Source organism: Choloepus didactylus, chromosome 22 (genome assembly GCF_015220235.1).
Source record: "Choloepus didactylus isolate mChoDid1 chromosome 22, mChoDid1.pri, whole genome shotgun sequence".
In the NCBI taxonomy this organism is placed as follows: Eukaryota; Metazoa; Chordata; class Mammalia; order Pilosa; family Megalonychidae; genus Choloepus; species Choloepus didactylus.
Window position 1 is genome coordinate 21,535,375 of NC_051328.1, and position 16,187 is coordinate 21,551,561.

At 51.3% G+C, this 16,187-nt stretch overlaps 1 protein-coding gene across 1 annotated transcript; it reads left to right on the forward strand.

Moving 5' to 3' along the window:
• The first annotated feature begins 8,026 nt into the window (after nt 1-8,026).
• Nucleotides 8,027-15,916, forward strand: CMTM3 (CKLF like MARVEL transmembrane domain containing 3). Its single transcript, XM_037815503.1, has 5 exons — nt 8,027-8,270; nt 11,500-11,655; nt 12,749-12,844; nt 13,287-13,407; nt 14,700-15,916. The coding sequence occupies exons 1-5, from the start codon at nt 8,118-8,120 to the stop codon at nt 14,726-14,728; spliced, it is 555 nt and encodes a 184-aa protein (XP_037671431.1). The 5' UTR covers nt 8,027-8,117; the 3' UTR covers nt 14,729-15,916.
• Nucleotides 15,917-16,187: the final 271 nt, after the last annotated feature.

Sequence of the window (16,187 nt, forward strand, 5' to 3'; positions counted from 1 at the left end):
AGCAAATGGCCCCACATTGCCCAGGCCTCTCACCCCTGACCTTTCTTCTCTTTGCGAGAGTGCCCAGACGTTCTCTCACATGTGTATGTAATAAATTTTCTATCTACTTGCTTTAAAAAAAAAAAAAGCTGCTGTGAACATGAAATCGATGCACGCTTTCATTTCTCTTGGGTAAAAACTTAGGAGTAAAATGGTAATATGGTAGGTGTATGTTTAACTTTTTAAGAACCTACCAAACTCTCTTCCAAAGTGGTGGCAAAGTTTTCCACCCTATCAGCAGGATCTGAGAGTTCCAGATGCCCTCCAACCTCAGTGACACTTGCTGGTGTCTGTTTTGGTTTTGGGTTTTTTGGCCATTGCACTAGGTAGTGTAGTAGTATCTCATGGTTTTAATTTGCATTCCTAGATGCCTAATGATCTTGAACATTTTACCTTTGCTTATGGGACATTCATATATCTTTGGTGAATTGTCTGTTCAAATCTTTGGTTCATTTAAAACATTGGGCTGTTTCCTTCTCATCATTGAACTATGAGTCAGAGCTATGCTTTTTTTTTTTAATGCAATTTAGCTGAAATATATTCACATACCATACAATCATCCAAAGTGTACAATAATTGTTCACAGTGTCATCATATATTTGTGCATGCATCACCACAATTTTTGAACATTGTCATTACTCCAAAAAATAAAAAAATTAAAAGTAAAAAAGAACACCCAAAACATCCCATACCCCCCCTATTATTCATTAATTTTTTGCCCCCATTTTTCTACTCATCTGTCCCTACACTGGATAAAGGGAGTGTGAGTCATAAGGGTTTCACAATCACATGGTCACACTGTATAAGCTATAAAGTTATATGATCGTCTTCAAGAATCAAGGCTACTGGGTTGCAGTTCAATAGTTTCAGGTATTTCCTTCTAGCTATTCTAATAAACTAAAAAGCTATTCTAATAAACTAAAAACTATATAATGCATAAGAGTAACCTCCAGAATGATCTCTTAACTTCATCTGAAATCTCTCAGCCACTGAAACTTTATTTTGATTCATTTCTCTTCTCCTTTTTGGTCAAGAAGTTTCTCAATCCTGGGGTGCCAGGTCCAGGCTCACCCCTGGGAGTCCTGTCCCACATTACCAGGGAGATTTACACCCCTGGGAGTCATGTCCCATGTTGTGGGGAGAGCAGTGAGTTTACCAGCAGAGTGAGCTTAGAGAGAGAGGCCACATCTGAACAAAAAAAAGAGGCTCTCTGGGGATGACTCTTAGGCACAATAATAAGTAGGTTTAGCCTCTCCTTTGCTATAACAAGCTTCATAAGGGCAAGCCCCAAGATCGAGGGCTTCGCCTACTAAACTGGTAGTCCCCAATGCTTGTGAGAATATCAGGAATTCCCCAGGTGGAGAAGTTTAATGTTTCCACATTTTTCCCCAGTTCCTCAAGGGGGCTTTGCATATCATTTTATTCTCTGCCCAGATACTCAGGAATGTATCGGGGTTTCATGCTATACTGTACAAACCAACCAGATCTCACTCCCTATTCAAGGGTCCATGTAATTATGGCATTTGAGTAAACTGACCATACAAGTTAAATCATATAGTGTGTTACAGAAATATGGCTTTTGAACTAAATAAACATCACTTCCTTTGGTTCCACACAGAAGCCAAAGTTTTAAAACACAGTCAATATCATCCTCTACCCTTTAGTCTGATTTACCTTAGTATTAACCAAGTCCATTTCATTCATATCTCCAATTGCAGTTCGATCTCCTTTTTAGTCTCTTTAACAGTTGCTGCGTGGGGCAATGCTGTCACGCACAGCTGCCAAACGCTGGCTCCAAGTCCCAGGTGCCACACACACACCCGAAGCTCCAGGGACCGACAAGGTCACACACAAGCAGCTCAGCATCTCAGAATTTAGAAATAGCCATTACAACTCATGAACAGATGTGACTGCTGTAAGAGCTTACAATCTAGGAACCTTTACAATAAGCCTTCCCCTGATAACCCATTTTCCCAGATTCAGTTCTCAGAGTTTGCATATTATTGTTACTCCATATTAGTGAGGCATTATAATATTTGTCTTTTGGTTTCTGGCTTATTTCACAACATCATTCCTTCTTGCCACTGCTCAATATTCTCTTGTATGTTTACATTCTATTAATTATACAACCTTGAGCCACCTCCATCCATTGCAAATCATGAATACTGCCACCACAACACTAGTGTGCAAATGTCTACTCATGTCCCTGCTCTCAGTTTCTCCAAGTATACACCCTCCAGATGGGCGGCACCACTCTATTTCTCCACCAACAGTGAATAGGTACATCCATCTCTCCACATTTTCTCCAGCACTTGTATCCCTCTGTTTATTTTTTAGACAGTTTTATTCACACACCATACAATCCATCCTAAGTAAGCAATCAGTGATTCCCAGTATAATGACATAGTTATGCATTCACCACTACCATCTATATGAGGATATTTCCATTTGTTACACAAAGAAACACAAAAAGGAGGAAAAAAAATGAAGAAAAAAAATAAAAGAAGAATAAAATAAAATGAAAAGGTCATACAACACCACCACCAAGAATCCCATACCCCTCCCTTAAATCCCCCTGTATAAACATTTAGCTTTGGTATATTGCCTTTGTTACAATTAATGGAAGCACATTACAATGTTACTGTTAACTATAGATGCTAGTTTGCATTAACAACACCTTCAATGTTGTCATTCATTTGTTCTCCCTCATGTAAAACCATTCTTGTATCTGTACATTTAAACACCGTCATTGACCATTCTGGGTTTCACTATGTCATACAGTCCCTGTCTTTATCTTCTTTCTTTCTGGTGTCTTACATGCCCCTAGCTTTCCTCTTTCAACCATATTCACACTCATCTTTGTTCAGAGTACTTATAATATTATGCTACCACCACACAGTATTGTGCTATCTATTCTGGATCTATACAACCAATCCTGCTGAACATTCTGTACTCCTTCAGCATCAGATGCCTGATCTCTACCCCCTTTCTATCTCCTGATAACCTGTGTTCTCAACTTTAACTTTCAAGGTTCACACATTAATGTTAGTTCATATTAGTGAGACCATGCAGTATTTGTCCTTTTATTTCTGGCTAATTTCACTCAACATAATGTTTACTCTCTACCATTTTGTCTCTTGGATTTTATATGTTATAACTTAACTTTATTTTTATTTTTCTCTCTCTCTTTTTACCCTTACCAGTAGTCTTCATTTCTATACTCTTCTCCAAAACCCTCTTCTCCTGTCTTTTCCTACCTGCCTGTAGTGTTCTCTTTAGTATTTCTTGTGGAGAAGATATCCTGTTCACAAACTCTCTCAGTGTCTGTTTGCCTGAAAATATTTTAAACTCTCCCTCGTTTTTGAAGGACAGTTTTGCCGGATATAGAATTCTTGGTTGGCAGTTTTTCTCTTTCAGTATTAAATATATCATACCACTGCCTTCTCGCCTCCATGGTTTCTACTGAGAAATGCAGACATAGTCTCATCGAGCTTCCCTTGTATGTGATGGATTGCTTTTCTCTTGCTGCTTTCAGAATTCTTTGTCTTTGACTTTTGATAATCTGATTAAGTGTCTTGGAGTAGGTCTATTTGGATCTGTCTGTTTGGGGTATGCTTACTTCTTGGATCTGTAATTTTATGTCTTTCTTAAGAGATGGGAAATTTTCAGTGATTATTTCCTCCATTATTGTTTCTGCCCCTTTTCCTTCTCTTCTCCTTCTAGGACACCCATGAGAAGTAAATTCATGCACTTCATGTCATCATTCAATTTCCTGAGACCCTGCTCATATTTTTCCATTCTTTTCCCTATCTGTTCTTTTGTGTGTAGGATTTCAGACGTCCTGTCCTCTAGTTCATGTATCCTTTCTTCTGCCTCTCCAAGTCTGCTGTTGTATGTCTCCATTGTGTTCTTCATCTCTTCTCTTGTGCCTTTCATTCCCATAAGTTCTGCTATTTGTTTATTCAAGCTTATGAATTCTTCTTTATGGTTACCCATTGTCTTCTTTATATCCTTCATCTCTTTTGCCACATTTTCCTTCAGCTTGTTGATTTGATTTAGAAATTTGTTTGAACATCTTTAATTAGTTGTTTCAACTCCTGTATCTCATTTGAAGTGTAAGTTTGTTTCTTTGGTTGGGCCATATCTTCATTTTTCCTAGTATGACTAGTAATTTTTTGTTATCTAGGCATCTGGTTTCCTTGATTACCCCAATCATATTTTCCCAGACCAGATGGGCCCAGGACGAGAGTGCAATCAGTATCAAGTTTCCCTTAGGATAAGACAGCAGATTGTCAGACTTTCATGTGAGGTCTCTAGACTCTGTGCTTTTCCTATCCTGCCCAGCAGGTAGCACTTGTCAGCCCATAGCATCCCACTGGCGTAAAGAGGTGTAGTGCCTTTAATTCTCAGCAGACCCTGTCCCAGCCAGAAGCCAAGCTGAAGCTGTTTCTGTTGTTTTTTTCCCCCAGGCCCCGGTGTCTGAATTCTCTGAGGGCCGGCAGCCACTTGAGCTGCACCCCCCCCCCCACTTAGGGAAGATAGGCCCTTTAGGAAATTATCTCCTTCACTTGACTTCTTCCTTTGTCTAACTGTCTTAACTTCACCCTTGCCTGGGTCAGCACTGACAACTGAAAATGCCTTAGGCTTTCTCTAATGAGCTACTTAGAATGACAGAAAAAAAAAAAGGAAAAAGAAAGAAATCTCCTTTTCAGAGCCAGTCCCCAGTCCCCCAGTTTTGCCAGTCAAGAACCGGAGTTGGTACCTGGTTCTATGGGCCCTTTTTCTTGGGACACAGCCCTTTTCCAGTATTCTGAGCTCAGCCATCTCCAAAAGCCTCTGTTTTATTTACTTCTTCTTCTTCTTCTTTTTCTTATTATTACTATTATTACTATTTTCCTTCAGTCCTGCCTCCTCTCTGCTGGGAGAGACCTCAGGGTTCCCTTCTTGCTTTCTCTGGGTTTATCTGTGCTCATAGCTTGTATTCAGTAGTCCAAATTTGTCTATTAAAACCACAATTGGAGCTTGGTTGAGCTATCTCCCCTTGCTCCCAGCAGAGATCGCTTCTTTTTCCCACAGGGAAGTTTTCCAACTCAGGCTGCTGTGCTACGGAGGAGGGGCACTAGACTCTGCCATTTTGGGGGTTTACTTAAAGTTCTAGGCCCTGGTCTCAGCCCTTTCACACATTCCAGACTCATTTACGATGTGTGTCTAACCACAGATGTCCCCCAAACAGTTGTTCCAGACTATTTTTTTAAATTCAATTTCATTGAGACATATTCACATCACATACAATCATCCAAAGTGTACAATCAATTGTTCACAGTACCATCATATAGTTCTGCATTTATCACCCCAATCTACTGTTTGAACATTTTCCTTGTACCAGAAAAAGTAAAAATAAGAATAAAAAATAAAAGTAAAAAAGAACACCCAAATCATCCCCCCCATCCCACCCTATTTTTCATTTAGTTTTTTGTCCCTTTTTCTACTCATCCATCTATACACGGATAAAGGGAGTGTGATCCACAAGGCTTTCACAATCACACTGTCTCCCCTTATAAGCTACATTGCTATACAGTCGTCTTCAAGAGTCAAAGCTATTGGGTTGCAGTTTGATAGTTTCAGGTATAAATTTCTAGCTATTCCAATACATGAAAGCCTAAAAGGAGTTATCTATATAGTATGTAAGAATGCCCACCAGAGTGACCTCTCAACTCCATTTGGAATCTCTCAGCCACTGAAATTTTATTTTGTTTCATTTCGCATCCCCCTTTTGGTCAAGATGATGTTCTCAATCCCATGATGTCAGGTCCAGATTCATCCTAGGGAGTCATATCCCGCATTGCCAGGAAGATTTATACCCCTGGGAGTCAGATCCCACACAGTGGGGGAGGGCAGTGAGTTCACCTGCTGAGTTGGCTTATCTAAAGAGAGAGGGCCACATCTGAGCAACAAAGAGGTACTCAGGAGGAGACTCTTAGGCACAATAAGCAGGTTTAGCCTCTCCTTTGCAGTAACAAGCTTCACAGGGGCAAGTCCCAAGATGGAGGGCTTGGAACACCAAACTGCCAGTCCTCAATGTTTGTGAGAACATCAGCAACAATCCAGGTGAGGAAGCCCAACACCTCCACATTTTCCCTCAGTTCCTCAGGGGGGCCCTGCATATATATTTTAATTTTCTGTCCAAGTTACTTTGGGATGTGTTGCTATTTCACACTAACCTATGCAAACCTACCAGGTATCACTTCCTATTAAAAGTTCCATGTAATTATGGTTTTGAACAAACTGTGTGAGTTAAATTGTTTATGTTCCAGGCTATTTACTAGCTGTTCCTGGCTATTTACCAGCTGTTCTAGAGAACTAACTAAATTCCACACTCTGTATGCCTCCATCTTGCCACACCTCCCCAGATCTACGCTTTTAATAACACAAATCAGAACCAGGGCCTTCCCTGTTAAAACCCTCATCTAGCCTCTCCCCAAGGCACTTGGAGTAAAATGGAACCCTCCACAATCTTGCCCCATCATTTTTCTAACCTGTTCCCTGTGTCTGCCCCTTAGCTCAGTCCTTTTAGTAGCACAGGCTGCTGGGCCCTCTCTGACCCATCCAGGTGTCTGTTATCAGGAATCAACTTATTCAGGATTCTCTGGACTTGTTTAGTGTCTAAACCCTCCCCCTCAAACAAAACCAAAAATAAAAGAACTGGAGCTTCCCATGACTTGTTCACTGTTGCACCCTGGGCTTCTAGCACCACTGTTGAATGAATGAATGAATGAATGAATGAATGTCTCTTACCTGGCTGGAGATTCGGGAGGGCTTCTCTGAGGAAGAATAAGAGGTTAATCAGGACAGGAGGAGAGAGAGCATTCAGGTAGAGGGCTAGTACTATAAAGGCCTTACAGCAGCTTTGTTCAAGAAGCTCTAAGACGCCCAGTGGGACTGGGGCTGGGGGGCCTGGGAGGAGAGGCACGGGGTTGTGTTTTCAGTCTCTACACCAAGACCCTGAGCCAAGGGGAACTCCCAAGTTCCTGGGAGGGAAGCGGGAGGGAGCTGGGAGTGAGCTGGGAGTGACCAGGATTAGTGATTTAGGGATCCCTCTGGCTGCCAAGAGAGGAAGCCTAGAGCCCTGTGAGAGACACCCCACTACCGTCCACGGAGGAGGCAGGAGGGGTTTAGGATCAGGCGGAGGCGTGGAGGTGGAGGGAAGTGGACAGACTCCTTCGGGAGCTGAAGATGGACAGCCTTGGTGAACTTGAGGAGGGGCAAGGCGACCCCCACACCCCAGGTCTCTGGCTTGTGGGCTGGAAGGACGGATGGTGGGGCCTTCCACAGAGGCCCAGGCGCAGGGGGACTGTCACTCGCTGGATGTTGGCCACTCTGAACTCCAGGCGTCCTAGAAACTGCGTGAGCGCGCCTGTTTTGTGTGCGTGTTTATGTGTGTGCGATGCGTGGGGACTACGTCCCGAGGTGTTCATCTGGGAGTCCTCCATGGAGCGGCGGGTGGGGTGGTGGGTGGGGTGAGGGCCTGAAGCAGCCAACAAAGAGGCTCGGAAGGATGGGCAGGCCAAAGATGGGCGGGGAGGCCAGGGAGGACGTAGGGGAGCTCTAAGCGCGGAGAAAGGAGGTGGGGGTGACACAGCGCGGTCAAAGCCGGGGAAGGAGCGGGGTTAAGTAATTGCTGTTAAGATGCCTAGGTCCCTAAGTCCCGGACACGCGCATGGGCAGGAAGCCAGACCCGAGACAGCGAGTGTGGACAATCCTGGGCAGGGAGAGATGGGTGGGAACTCAGACGGGTGTACGGGGCGGTAACGAGCAGGGCTCGAGGATGAGGGGAGAATGAAGTGTGGGGCCACAGGACAGAACCGCAGCGGGTCCCGCCGGGCGCCGGCCCAAGCAGCAGGGCCGCCAGGGTCCGCGAGGAGGAGGGCCGGGGGCGGGGCGGGGGCGGGGCACGGGGGGCTGCTCCCCGCTCCGACCGAGTCTTGCCTTTTTCTCCTTCCGCACCGTCTCGGTTTCCGCTTCCCTCCCAGGCGCGGGGTGCCAGGGAAGGAGGCCGCGCCTGGGCGCCTGCCGCCGCCATGTGGCCCCCAGACCCCGACCCCAACTCTGACCCGGACCCCGAGCCCGAGGGCCGCTCCCAGCCGGGTCCGGCCGTCCCCGGGCTCCGCGCCCTCCTGCCGGCGCGCGCCTTCCTCTGCTCGCGCAAAGGCCGCCTCCTGCTGGCGGAGTCGGTGAGTGCGGCGGGTCCCGGCCCGGGAGGAGCGCGGGGCCCGGGGAGCTGCCTCCGGCCCCACCCGGCGGAACCCCCTCCTCGGCTGCGCAGAGCTCCGACAGCTCTTTTATGAAGTTGAGATCCGGGGATGGGTGGGGGTCCCGGGGCACGGCTGCCGCGGTTTGAACACCCCGCACCCCATCCCGGCTTCCAGCTCGGTGGACGACTCTTAGAGCCCCGTAAAGTCGGGCAAACTTCCCCAAATTTCGTTCGGGTTTACTGAAGCTTGTAACTCATGTCAGTGGCGACGCGGGGCCGAACCCGGGACTTCCCCGGTTCCTTAGCGGCGTGAATAAAGTTGGGGGGCCTTAGGGAAACCGGGGAGAGGGGCTCCTGCCGAGGGGTGGGTTCGCGCTAACGCTGCGGCGTGGCCTCCGGACGCCCAGCCCTGCGCTGTGTGCTCTCGGTCGCCTGCACCCCCCTGGGCCTCGGGGACGGGCTGCGCCTTGGGCATCCTCTGGCCTCCTTCGCGGGCGCTCGCTCCGCAACCCCTCCCGCCATCCCCCGGCTGCGGGCTCCACTCTCCGCGCCCTGATCCGTTTTCCTGGGCGCCACGAGGTCCGGGCCTCGGGTTGCGGACGGCGGCTGCAGCGCCACTAGGGCGGGAGGCTTCTGTGGCGGGGATGGGGGGAAGGGGTGGCCTCGTAGAGCGGGAAGGAGACACCCACCACCCCCACCCTGGGATAAGGCCAGGCCCGGGCAGCCCTGGGGGCGCGGAGGCAGCCCCGGCGCCTGCAGGGGGGCAGGAGCGGAAGCTCGGCCGGGTGACTTCATCCCCTCCTCCCCGCCCGCCTCACCCTGCCCCCTCTGAGCGCCTTCCCGCTCCCCCCAGTCTGGCCCGTCGGGCTTTCTTTGTCTTCTCGATACTGGGAAAACTCCGCACTGTCCGCGTGGGGAGTTGGGGGGGGGGGGGTTGGCGCTGGGTCTCCAGGGATAAGGGAGGAAGAGGCCGGGCAGTGGGAGGTGGGATGAGGGACAAGCCCTGGGTGGTGGCCACTTGTTACTTCCATCGCCCATCAACTGGACTGTACCTGTCGTTGTTCCCACTTGGCAGACGGGAAAGCTGAGGCACCGAGTGTGGGGTTTGAAGGGGGCCCACGGAGAATCCGAGTGGGGGTGGGGTGGGCACCAGCCCAGCACCTGCCTGGCGTGGGGGAGGCGCCGGGGCATGGGACGCAGCCGCAGCTCCCGGAGAGGAGGCCGGAACGGCCACCGCGCCCCACCCTGGAGACCGATGGGGCCACTTTTGGGGAGAAGCCTTGAATCTATGGTTCACCGAGGGGACCCCACACCACCCAGGTCCACTTCATGGAGGACAGGGTGCCAGTCAGAGGAAGCCGTTGGCCCAGTTGGGGGACAGGGATCTAGGGCAAGGAGGATGAGGAGAGGGGGAGGGAGAAGGGGGAGGGGTGGGCACTTAGGGCACAAGGTCCGGCCTGGGGCTCCTGCCTCCCTGGTCACCCACCTCCCCAACAAGGCCCAAGCAAGGAGGGGAGGCTGCTGTGGACTGGAAGGGGGAGGAAGTGGCCACCAGGAATCTGGGTGTAAGGGAACAGGAATTGAGAAGGGGATCCCCAGAATCGAGCTGGTGGGGGGAGGGAGGGGCAGGAAGGGGAGGGGCGCCAGAACAGCCCTCAGCACAGGAAGTAAGGGAGGAAGTGGATGGCCGGGATCCGGGACAGTCTAGTCTTCCTGGGAGGCTCTGACAGTCTCTCTACCCTTTTCTGTGCTTCAGTTTCCATCTGTCTGAGGAGGGCCAACAACCCCCATGGCCATGTTCAGGGCAGAGGGAGGTGCTGTGGGGATCTCCACAGCTCGTTTGTCTGAAGCAGCCACAGTGCTTCCTGTGGGACATCTGGGTGTCCCTACGGGCCCCTCTGAGCCGAGGCAGCAGTCCCCGGACCCCATTCTGAGCTCCTCAGCCATGGACATGCTCAAACCCAGCTGCAGTGAAAGAAACCAGGACAGCGAAGTCCTCCCCTGCAACCCTAGGGCATTTTTGCTTAAGAACTCCACCTGTGGGAGTATGTGACATGGAGCAAGTCATGTCATCTCTCTGAGCCAGTCTTCTCACCTGGAAAGCAGAGCTGTGAGCAGCACACGGTGCCTGAGTGGTTGTGAGGTTCCAAAGAGACAACCACAAGCCCCAGGGGGCGGTGGGCAGAGAGGAACCCCCAGCCCAGGGGACAGCCCTGTCCTCTTAGCCTGCCCTGCACTGCCCGCTGCTGAGGAGCCGTGGCCTCTTCCAGCCTCAGGTGCTTCCACTTTCTCAGTGTGGTGGACGAGGCTGCAGTGAGCATTTTAGTTCCTGTAGTTCCTACTGCCCCTTTGGAATTTTTTCCTTGGAATGAATTGCCAGGTTTGAAATTCCTGCTTCAAAGGATAGCACACTCTAAAGGCTCTGGGGCTGCCCCACCTTTTACCAAGGCAGGGTCAGGGTCAGCACTTGCTCTCCTGGGTATTTTTTTCTATTATGAAAATTTTCAAGCATAAAAATGGAAGGATTTTACCGTGACCACCTGTATACCCACCACCTAGAGTATACAATTGACACTTTGCTGTATTTGCTATATCCCATGTCTATTCATCTATCTGTCCATCAATCCATTTTATTTTTTGATGCACTCAAAGTAAATTGCAGACATCAGTATATTTCAATTCTAAATGCTTCAGCATATGTATCATTCACCAAAGTTCACTGTTTTTTGTTTTCAAGGTAAAATTTACATTCAGTGAAAAGCACACATCTTAGGTGTTGTGTGTTATATTTTGAACCTATTTTAGCGGGCCGCCCTGGAGACTGCTGAGCTTTGACTGACACCTATTGGACACCATCTGAGTTTTGGGCAGTTTGAGCCACAGAGCCCGCTGGGGTGGGGGAGGGAGCAGTCCTAAAAGGTGGCCTCCTGGGGGACAGGACACACTTGGGAAGCTGGGGCTTCCTGATTGGGTCCTTGCAAGGAGCTGGAGTGGGGTCAGGACTCAGAGCCCCAAGCTGGAGGCAGCGTGGCATGGGCCCAAGACTGGGTTTGAAACCTGGTTGGCCCCTTCCTGGCTGCAGGGCTTTGGGCAGGTCCCTTCCTTGCTGGAGCTTCAGTTCCCTCCTATATCCTGACTGCAGGGTCTGGCTCAGATGAACACAGGGAGGGGGCTTGGAAAAGACTAACTTCCGCCCCTGTGTCCCCCAGGGTCTCTCTTTCATCACCTTTGTCTGCTATGTGGCATCCTCAGCATCAGCCTTCCTCACGGCTCCCCTGCTGGAGTTCCTGCTGGCCCTCTACTTCCTTTTTGCGGATGCTATGCAGCTGAGTGACAAATGGCAGGGCTTGTGCTGGCCCATGATGGTGAGGGCCAGGCTGAGTGCTGGGGCCCCGGAGAAAGGGGGTGGCTGCCCAGTCCATGAGCAGGGACCAGGGGCTGTCCAGCCCAGTATGGCCAAAGCAGGAAGCCGGAGCCAAGCATCTCAGTCCTTGTCAGCCCTGACCCTTTCTTCAGTGCTCTGGAGGAGCTGTTTGCAGTTGGATTGAGCCAAGCGAAGAGACCCGGCTTTAGATAATCACCCTGACCCCACCACCCACGTGACCTGGAGCTGGTTGCTGCGCCTCCCCAGCTGCCAGGGTCCATGAGCCTGGGAAACCCCAAGGCATGGGGACCCAAAGACGGCCCCTTCTCCCACGGCCACCAGGTGGTGCTGCTGTCCCCCCCATCTGGGCCTGTGGGGAATGAGCCTCAGCCCCAGAAATGCAAGCTTTTTCCACATGGGCAGGGCCGGTTAACTGAGGACTTGTGGGGCTTACCCAGACCTCAGCCATCTGGCGGCCCTGGTCTCCCTTTATCACCTGGAGGTCCAGAGCCCTGCCCATGGACTTGCTGAATGAAGTGAGACAGAATGGTCAGCGGAGGCTGGACTTGACCCTAGTCTCCTGTATCGTATCCAGCATTCTCTCACCTGCCTGAGGAGGGCTCCACACTCTGCCCCCATTGTAAGGGTGTGTGCGCAGAAGCCCTGATACATAAAAGGGTCTGCTGCAAGCGTGTGGAGCATGCAGGGTTTCCATATTCTGGCTCCCGGATGAGTAAAGAAACCTGCAGCCAGGCCAAGGCATAGGGCAAGCTGGGCACTGCAGCTGGCCCATGCGCTGTTGCAGTTTCTGCTGCTCACAGCCGGCAGGACAGTCAGATTGAGATGAGAGGCACCTGGGCAGGAGTGGGGGCGGGAGAGGGTAGGAGTCCCATGGCTGCTAGGCCTGGGGCCAGGAGTGTGACCAGGCTGCTGTGCCCATGCTCCTCTGGGGACAGTAGGGTTCCAGCCCTGCTCCTGCTGCTCCGGTGCCCTTCTGAGCTCCCCCAAGCCCCCTCAGTCCCAGCTGGCCCCTCCCCATGCTGTGCGCCCTACGGGGAGCTCAGGGCAGTGTGGCCGTGCCCCGCTTTCCCCAGGACTTCCTGCGCTGTGTCACGGCGGCCCTCATCTACTTCGCCATCTCCATCACGGCTGTCGCAAAATACTCTGACGGGGCCTCCAAAGCAGCTGGAGTGAGTAGCCACCCTGCCCCTGGGAGGTGGTGCCCAGCACCCCAAGTTCCCCCCCCAAACCCTAGGCTCTTCAGGGGCCACTCATCTGGTGTGATACTCGGGGACATTCTTCCCCTGCAAGGGCCCCGTTTCCTCTCCAATGGGGACCTCAGCTATTCCCAGATGCCCTCTCATTAGAGACTTTTCTGCTGGCCCCGGAGCTGTGAAAGGCGTTTCCAAACGAACAGCTCATTTGCCTGTTGGTTGTGAACTGGAGGGGGCTGTACCTGCCAATCCCAGGTGCTTATCCACTGATAAGAAACAGCTGGGGGGCGGCGGGAAGACAGCTTCTCAGTTTTGCCCTCCCCATTCCCAACCTCCTGGTCCTGGGGTTCCCAGCTCCTGATGAGGTGCCCCACCTACCTACTCCACCCTCAGCACCCCCTGTCCTCTGTGCCCACAGGTGTTTGGCTTCTTTGCCACAATCGTGTTCGCCATTGACTTCTACCTGATCTTTAATGATGTAGCCAAATTCCTCAAACAAGGGGACTCGGCAGACGAGACCACAGCCGGCAAGGCAGAAGGTGGGTGACAGCCCTGCGGGTTTCCACCGTCAGAATCCAGATCACCTCTGGGACTGTTACTGCAGTGGCCCTGCCCTCCCTCGGGGGCAATGTGGCTCTGGTGAGGTTGGTTTAGGTGCATTTCCTCTCACCCCACAGGCAGGAAGTGTTTTTTCCCCAGCCCAGTGCCTACATCCCTTCATGTGGCACTGATCATAAAGTCAGTCCCCTTGGGGAACACAGGGCTCCCCTAGACCTCAGCCTTCCCAGGAAGGGCAAGCTGAGGGCATGCCCCTGCAAGGCTCAGTGATGAAACCTTCCCTATCAAGCCCTGGGACACCTGTCCACCAGGACACAGCGGCCACCAGCCCCTGGGACCCAGGCTCTGCCATCCTTATCTGCAGCACCCAGCTGGACCCAGGCAAGCTTGGGCTAGCTTTGTTTTTATTTCCAAAAGTGCCACATATGTGTTGGCTCCAGCTGTCTCTTTCACCAGTTCAGAATGGCGATGATGCATGTTAACTGATTTTACAAAAGGCAAAGCTGAAAGTGATACGGCTGGTTTTTCACCTGTGATGACACAGCCACCTTGGGGCAGGGCCTTGGTGTGTCCGTGGCGACTTCCTTGGCCACAACTCAGAGGAGCAGGAGGAGCAGAGTGGGTGGAGGCTTCAACCCTGGAATTACCCAGAGGCCCAGGGGCTGACCTGGGACTGAATTCAGGGCTCTGCATCCTACTGAACATTCCTAGGTGGTCTCCAGATGGAGAAGTTGTTGCCACTGGTGGCTGACAGCTCTGAGAACTTCAGCACCAGACTCACTCGGCCCTCTGTCCCCTCCAGGGCCCTGATGTCAGCATCTCTTGAACCTAACATCTAATGAGCATGCGCAGATGAGCAGGGCCAATTACCTGCCCTCGGCGAGCTTACAGCCCAAACAGGAGTCAGACCCAGACCCAGACAGTGGCGATGTGAACAGTGGGATACGTGTCGTCCAGGGGGCATACGAGGGGAATGGGGTGCCCAGAGTAGAAGTCAGGGAAGCCCTCCCAGATGGGGTAACAATTACAACAGCAAAACAGGCACTAAAAGGTAGGAATAGAGGAACTAGAGGGCCCATGTGTATGCCAACCAGGCTGGAGGCTCGTGGAGGTGACCCTAGAGTTGGGTCTTGATGGCTGTGTAGGAACGTGCGGGCAGAGACCTGAGCCTAAGGCTCCTGCCAGTAAGCTGGCTGTTTGTGCTTCCCTGGAGACTGTTCCCAGGCCGCTGCGTGGAAACTCCTGACAAGTGTTCTCTTTGCCTTCTTTTCAGAAGAGAATTCTGACTCGGACTCAGACTGAAGGTCTGCCTGTGCCCTGGCAACCCAAGCCCCAGGAGCCACTCCTGCCCCTTCCTGCCCAGGCTGGCCGGGAGTGCGGCCAGGGGACATCGTGTGGAAGAGAGGCTGTGACTTCTCGTGCAGCAGTGGGAGTGCTGACCGGGTGACTCTCCTCACAGCCTCATGTTCCTGAACCCAGTCACCAGACTGCACCCCTTGCTTAGCACCATTTACCCACTGCATGAGGGCATCTTGAATATTCCACCCCATCTCCCCACTTCTGACCTCAAGTCATTTAACCTCTCTGCCAAAGACAAGCACAAGGACAGAAAGCCTTGAGTTGCAGCCAGTGCTCAGATCCTGGGGTCAGACAGACACTGACTGCCTCCTGCCCCAGTAAGCAGTTGGTGCTGGAAGGTGTGGTGTGTTGGTGGGGGAGGGGGCCTGGTCTGTGTTTTCCAAATGGGAACGCTTAGGCAGAAAGCACCGCAGGGCCTGACCCACCAGGCCCCAATGGTGTCTGACGCTTGTCTGCACTTTGTGCACTGCTCGTGCCAGGCACTTTGTTGAGAATGAGCCTTCCAACAGTCTTTTGTTCAAGGAGCATCTCTTCCCTCTGATCTTGAAATGTGGAGAAAACTGGTCTTTGCCTTACCATTTAGGAGAGAGTGGGTCTTGGTGCCCGTAACTGACTCCCCACACCCTGGGTAACCATAAGCCTTCCTCGGGTAACATGACTGTTCTGGGTCTAACACTGTGTCAAAGAGAAGCTCGTAGACTGGCTTGCCAGGTCCAAGAGACAGAGGGCGCGGAAGCAGGGAGCAGCAGTGCCAGCACTGTGGGTGGCCGGGCGGGCCCAGCCAGACCCTCTCTCCTGAGGCCGGCGAGCAGATGGCTGTTCGCAGGACCGTGAGCTTCCAGACACCAGAGCAGGCTACTGACCATCTCACGAGACGAGACGAGCCTTCTGGGTTCACCCAAGGACTTATACTGTGTATGTCTCCTCAGTGGAATTTTGTAACTTTTAGATAATTTTTTTTTGTACAAAATCAGCTTTTTAACAAAAATTTAATTTCCTGTGACCCAAGAGGCCTGGTCAATGAGCCACAGTTCTGGGCCTGTGTTTTGGGTACTTATAGCCTGTTCTCTTGCATGTGAATCTCCTACCCCAGAAAGGCCTCATGGATTAAACCAAACTGATTGGTGCGTGGATGTGTATGTTTGAATTTACATATACAGTGTGAATCCTGGATGGATTTAGGTTTTTAGCAACAAAACATGAGCACTTACTCTGTGCCAAGCACTGGGCTAAGCGCCTGACATGCGTTCTCTTATGTAATCCTTACTTGATCCTATTTTACAGTTGAGCAAACTGAGAGAAAGGTTAGGTAACTTGCTCAGTCACCAAGGCTCCTTTGCGGATGCCCAGGGCCCTTTCCCTCATATATCATGATAACATCCCACAGCCAGAACCTGGGGCT

Coding starts and splice junctions, on each gene's coding strand:
- CMTM3 (XM_037815503.1), top strand. CDS start 8,118: ATGTGGCCCCCAGACCCCGACCCCAACTCTGACCCGGACCCCGAGCCC. Junction 11,656..12,748: donor GCTTGTGCTGGCCCATGATG/GTGAGGGCCAGG, acceptor CGCTTTCCCCAG/GACTTCCTGCGCTGTGTCAC. Junction 13,408..14,699: donor CACAGCCGGCAAGGCAGAAG/GTGGGTGACAGC, acceptor CCTTCTTTTCAG/AAGAGAATTCTGACTCGGAC.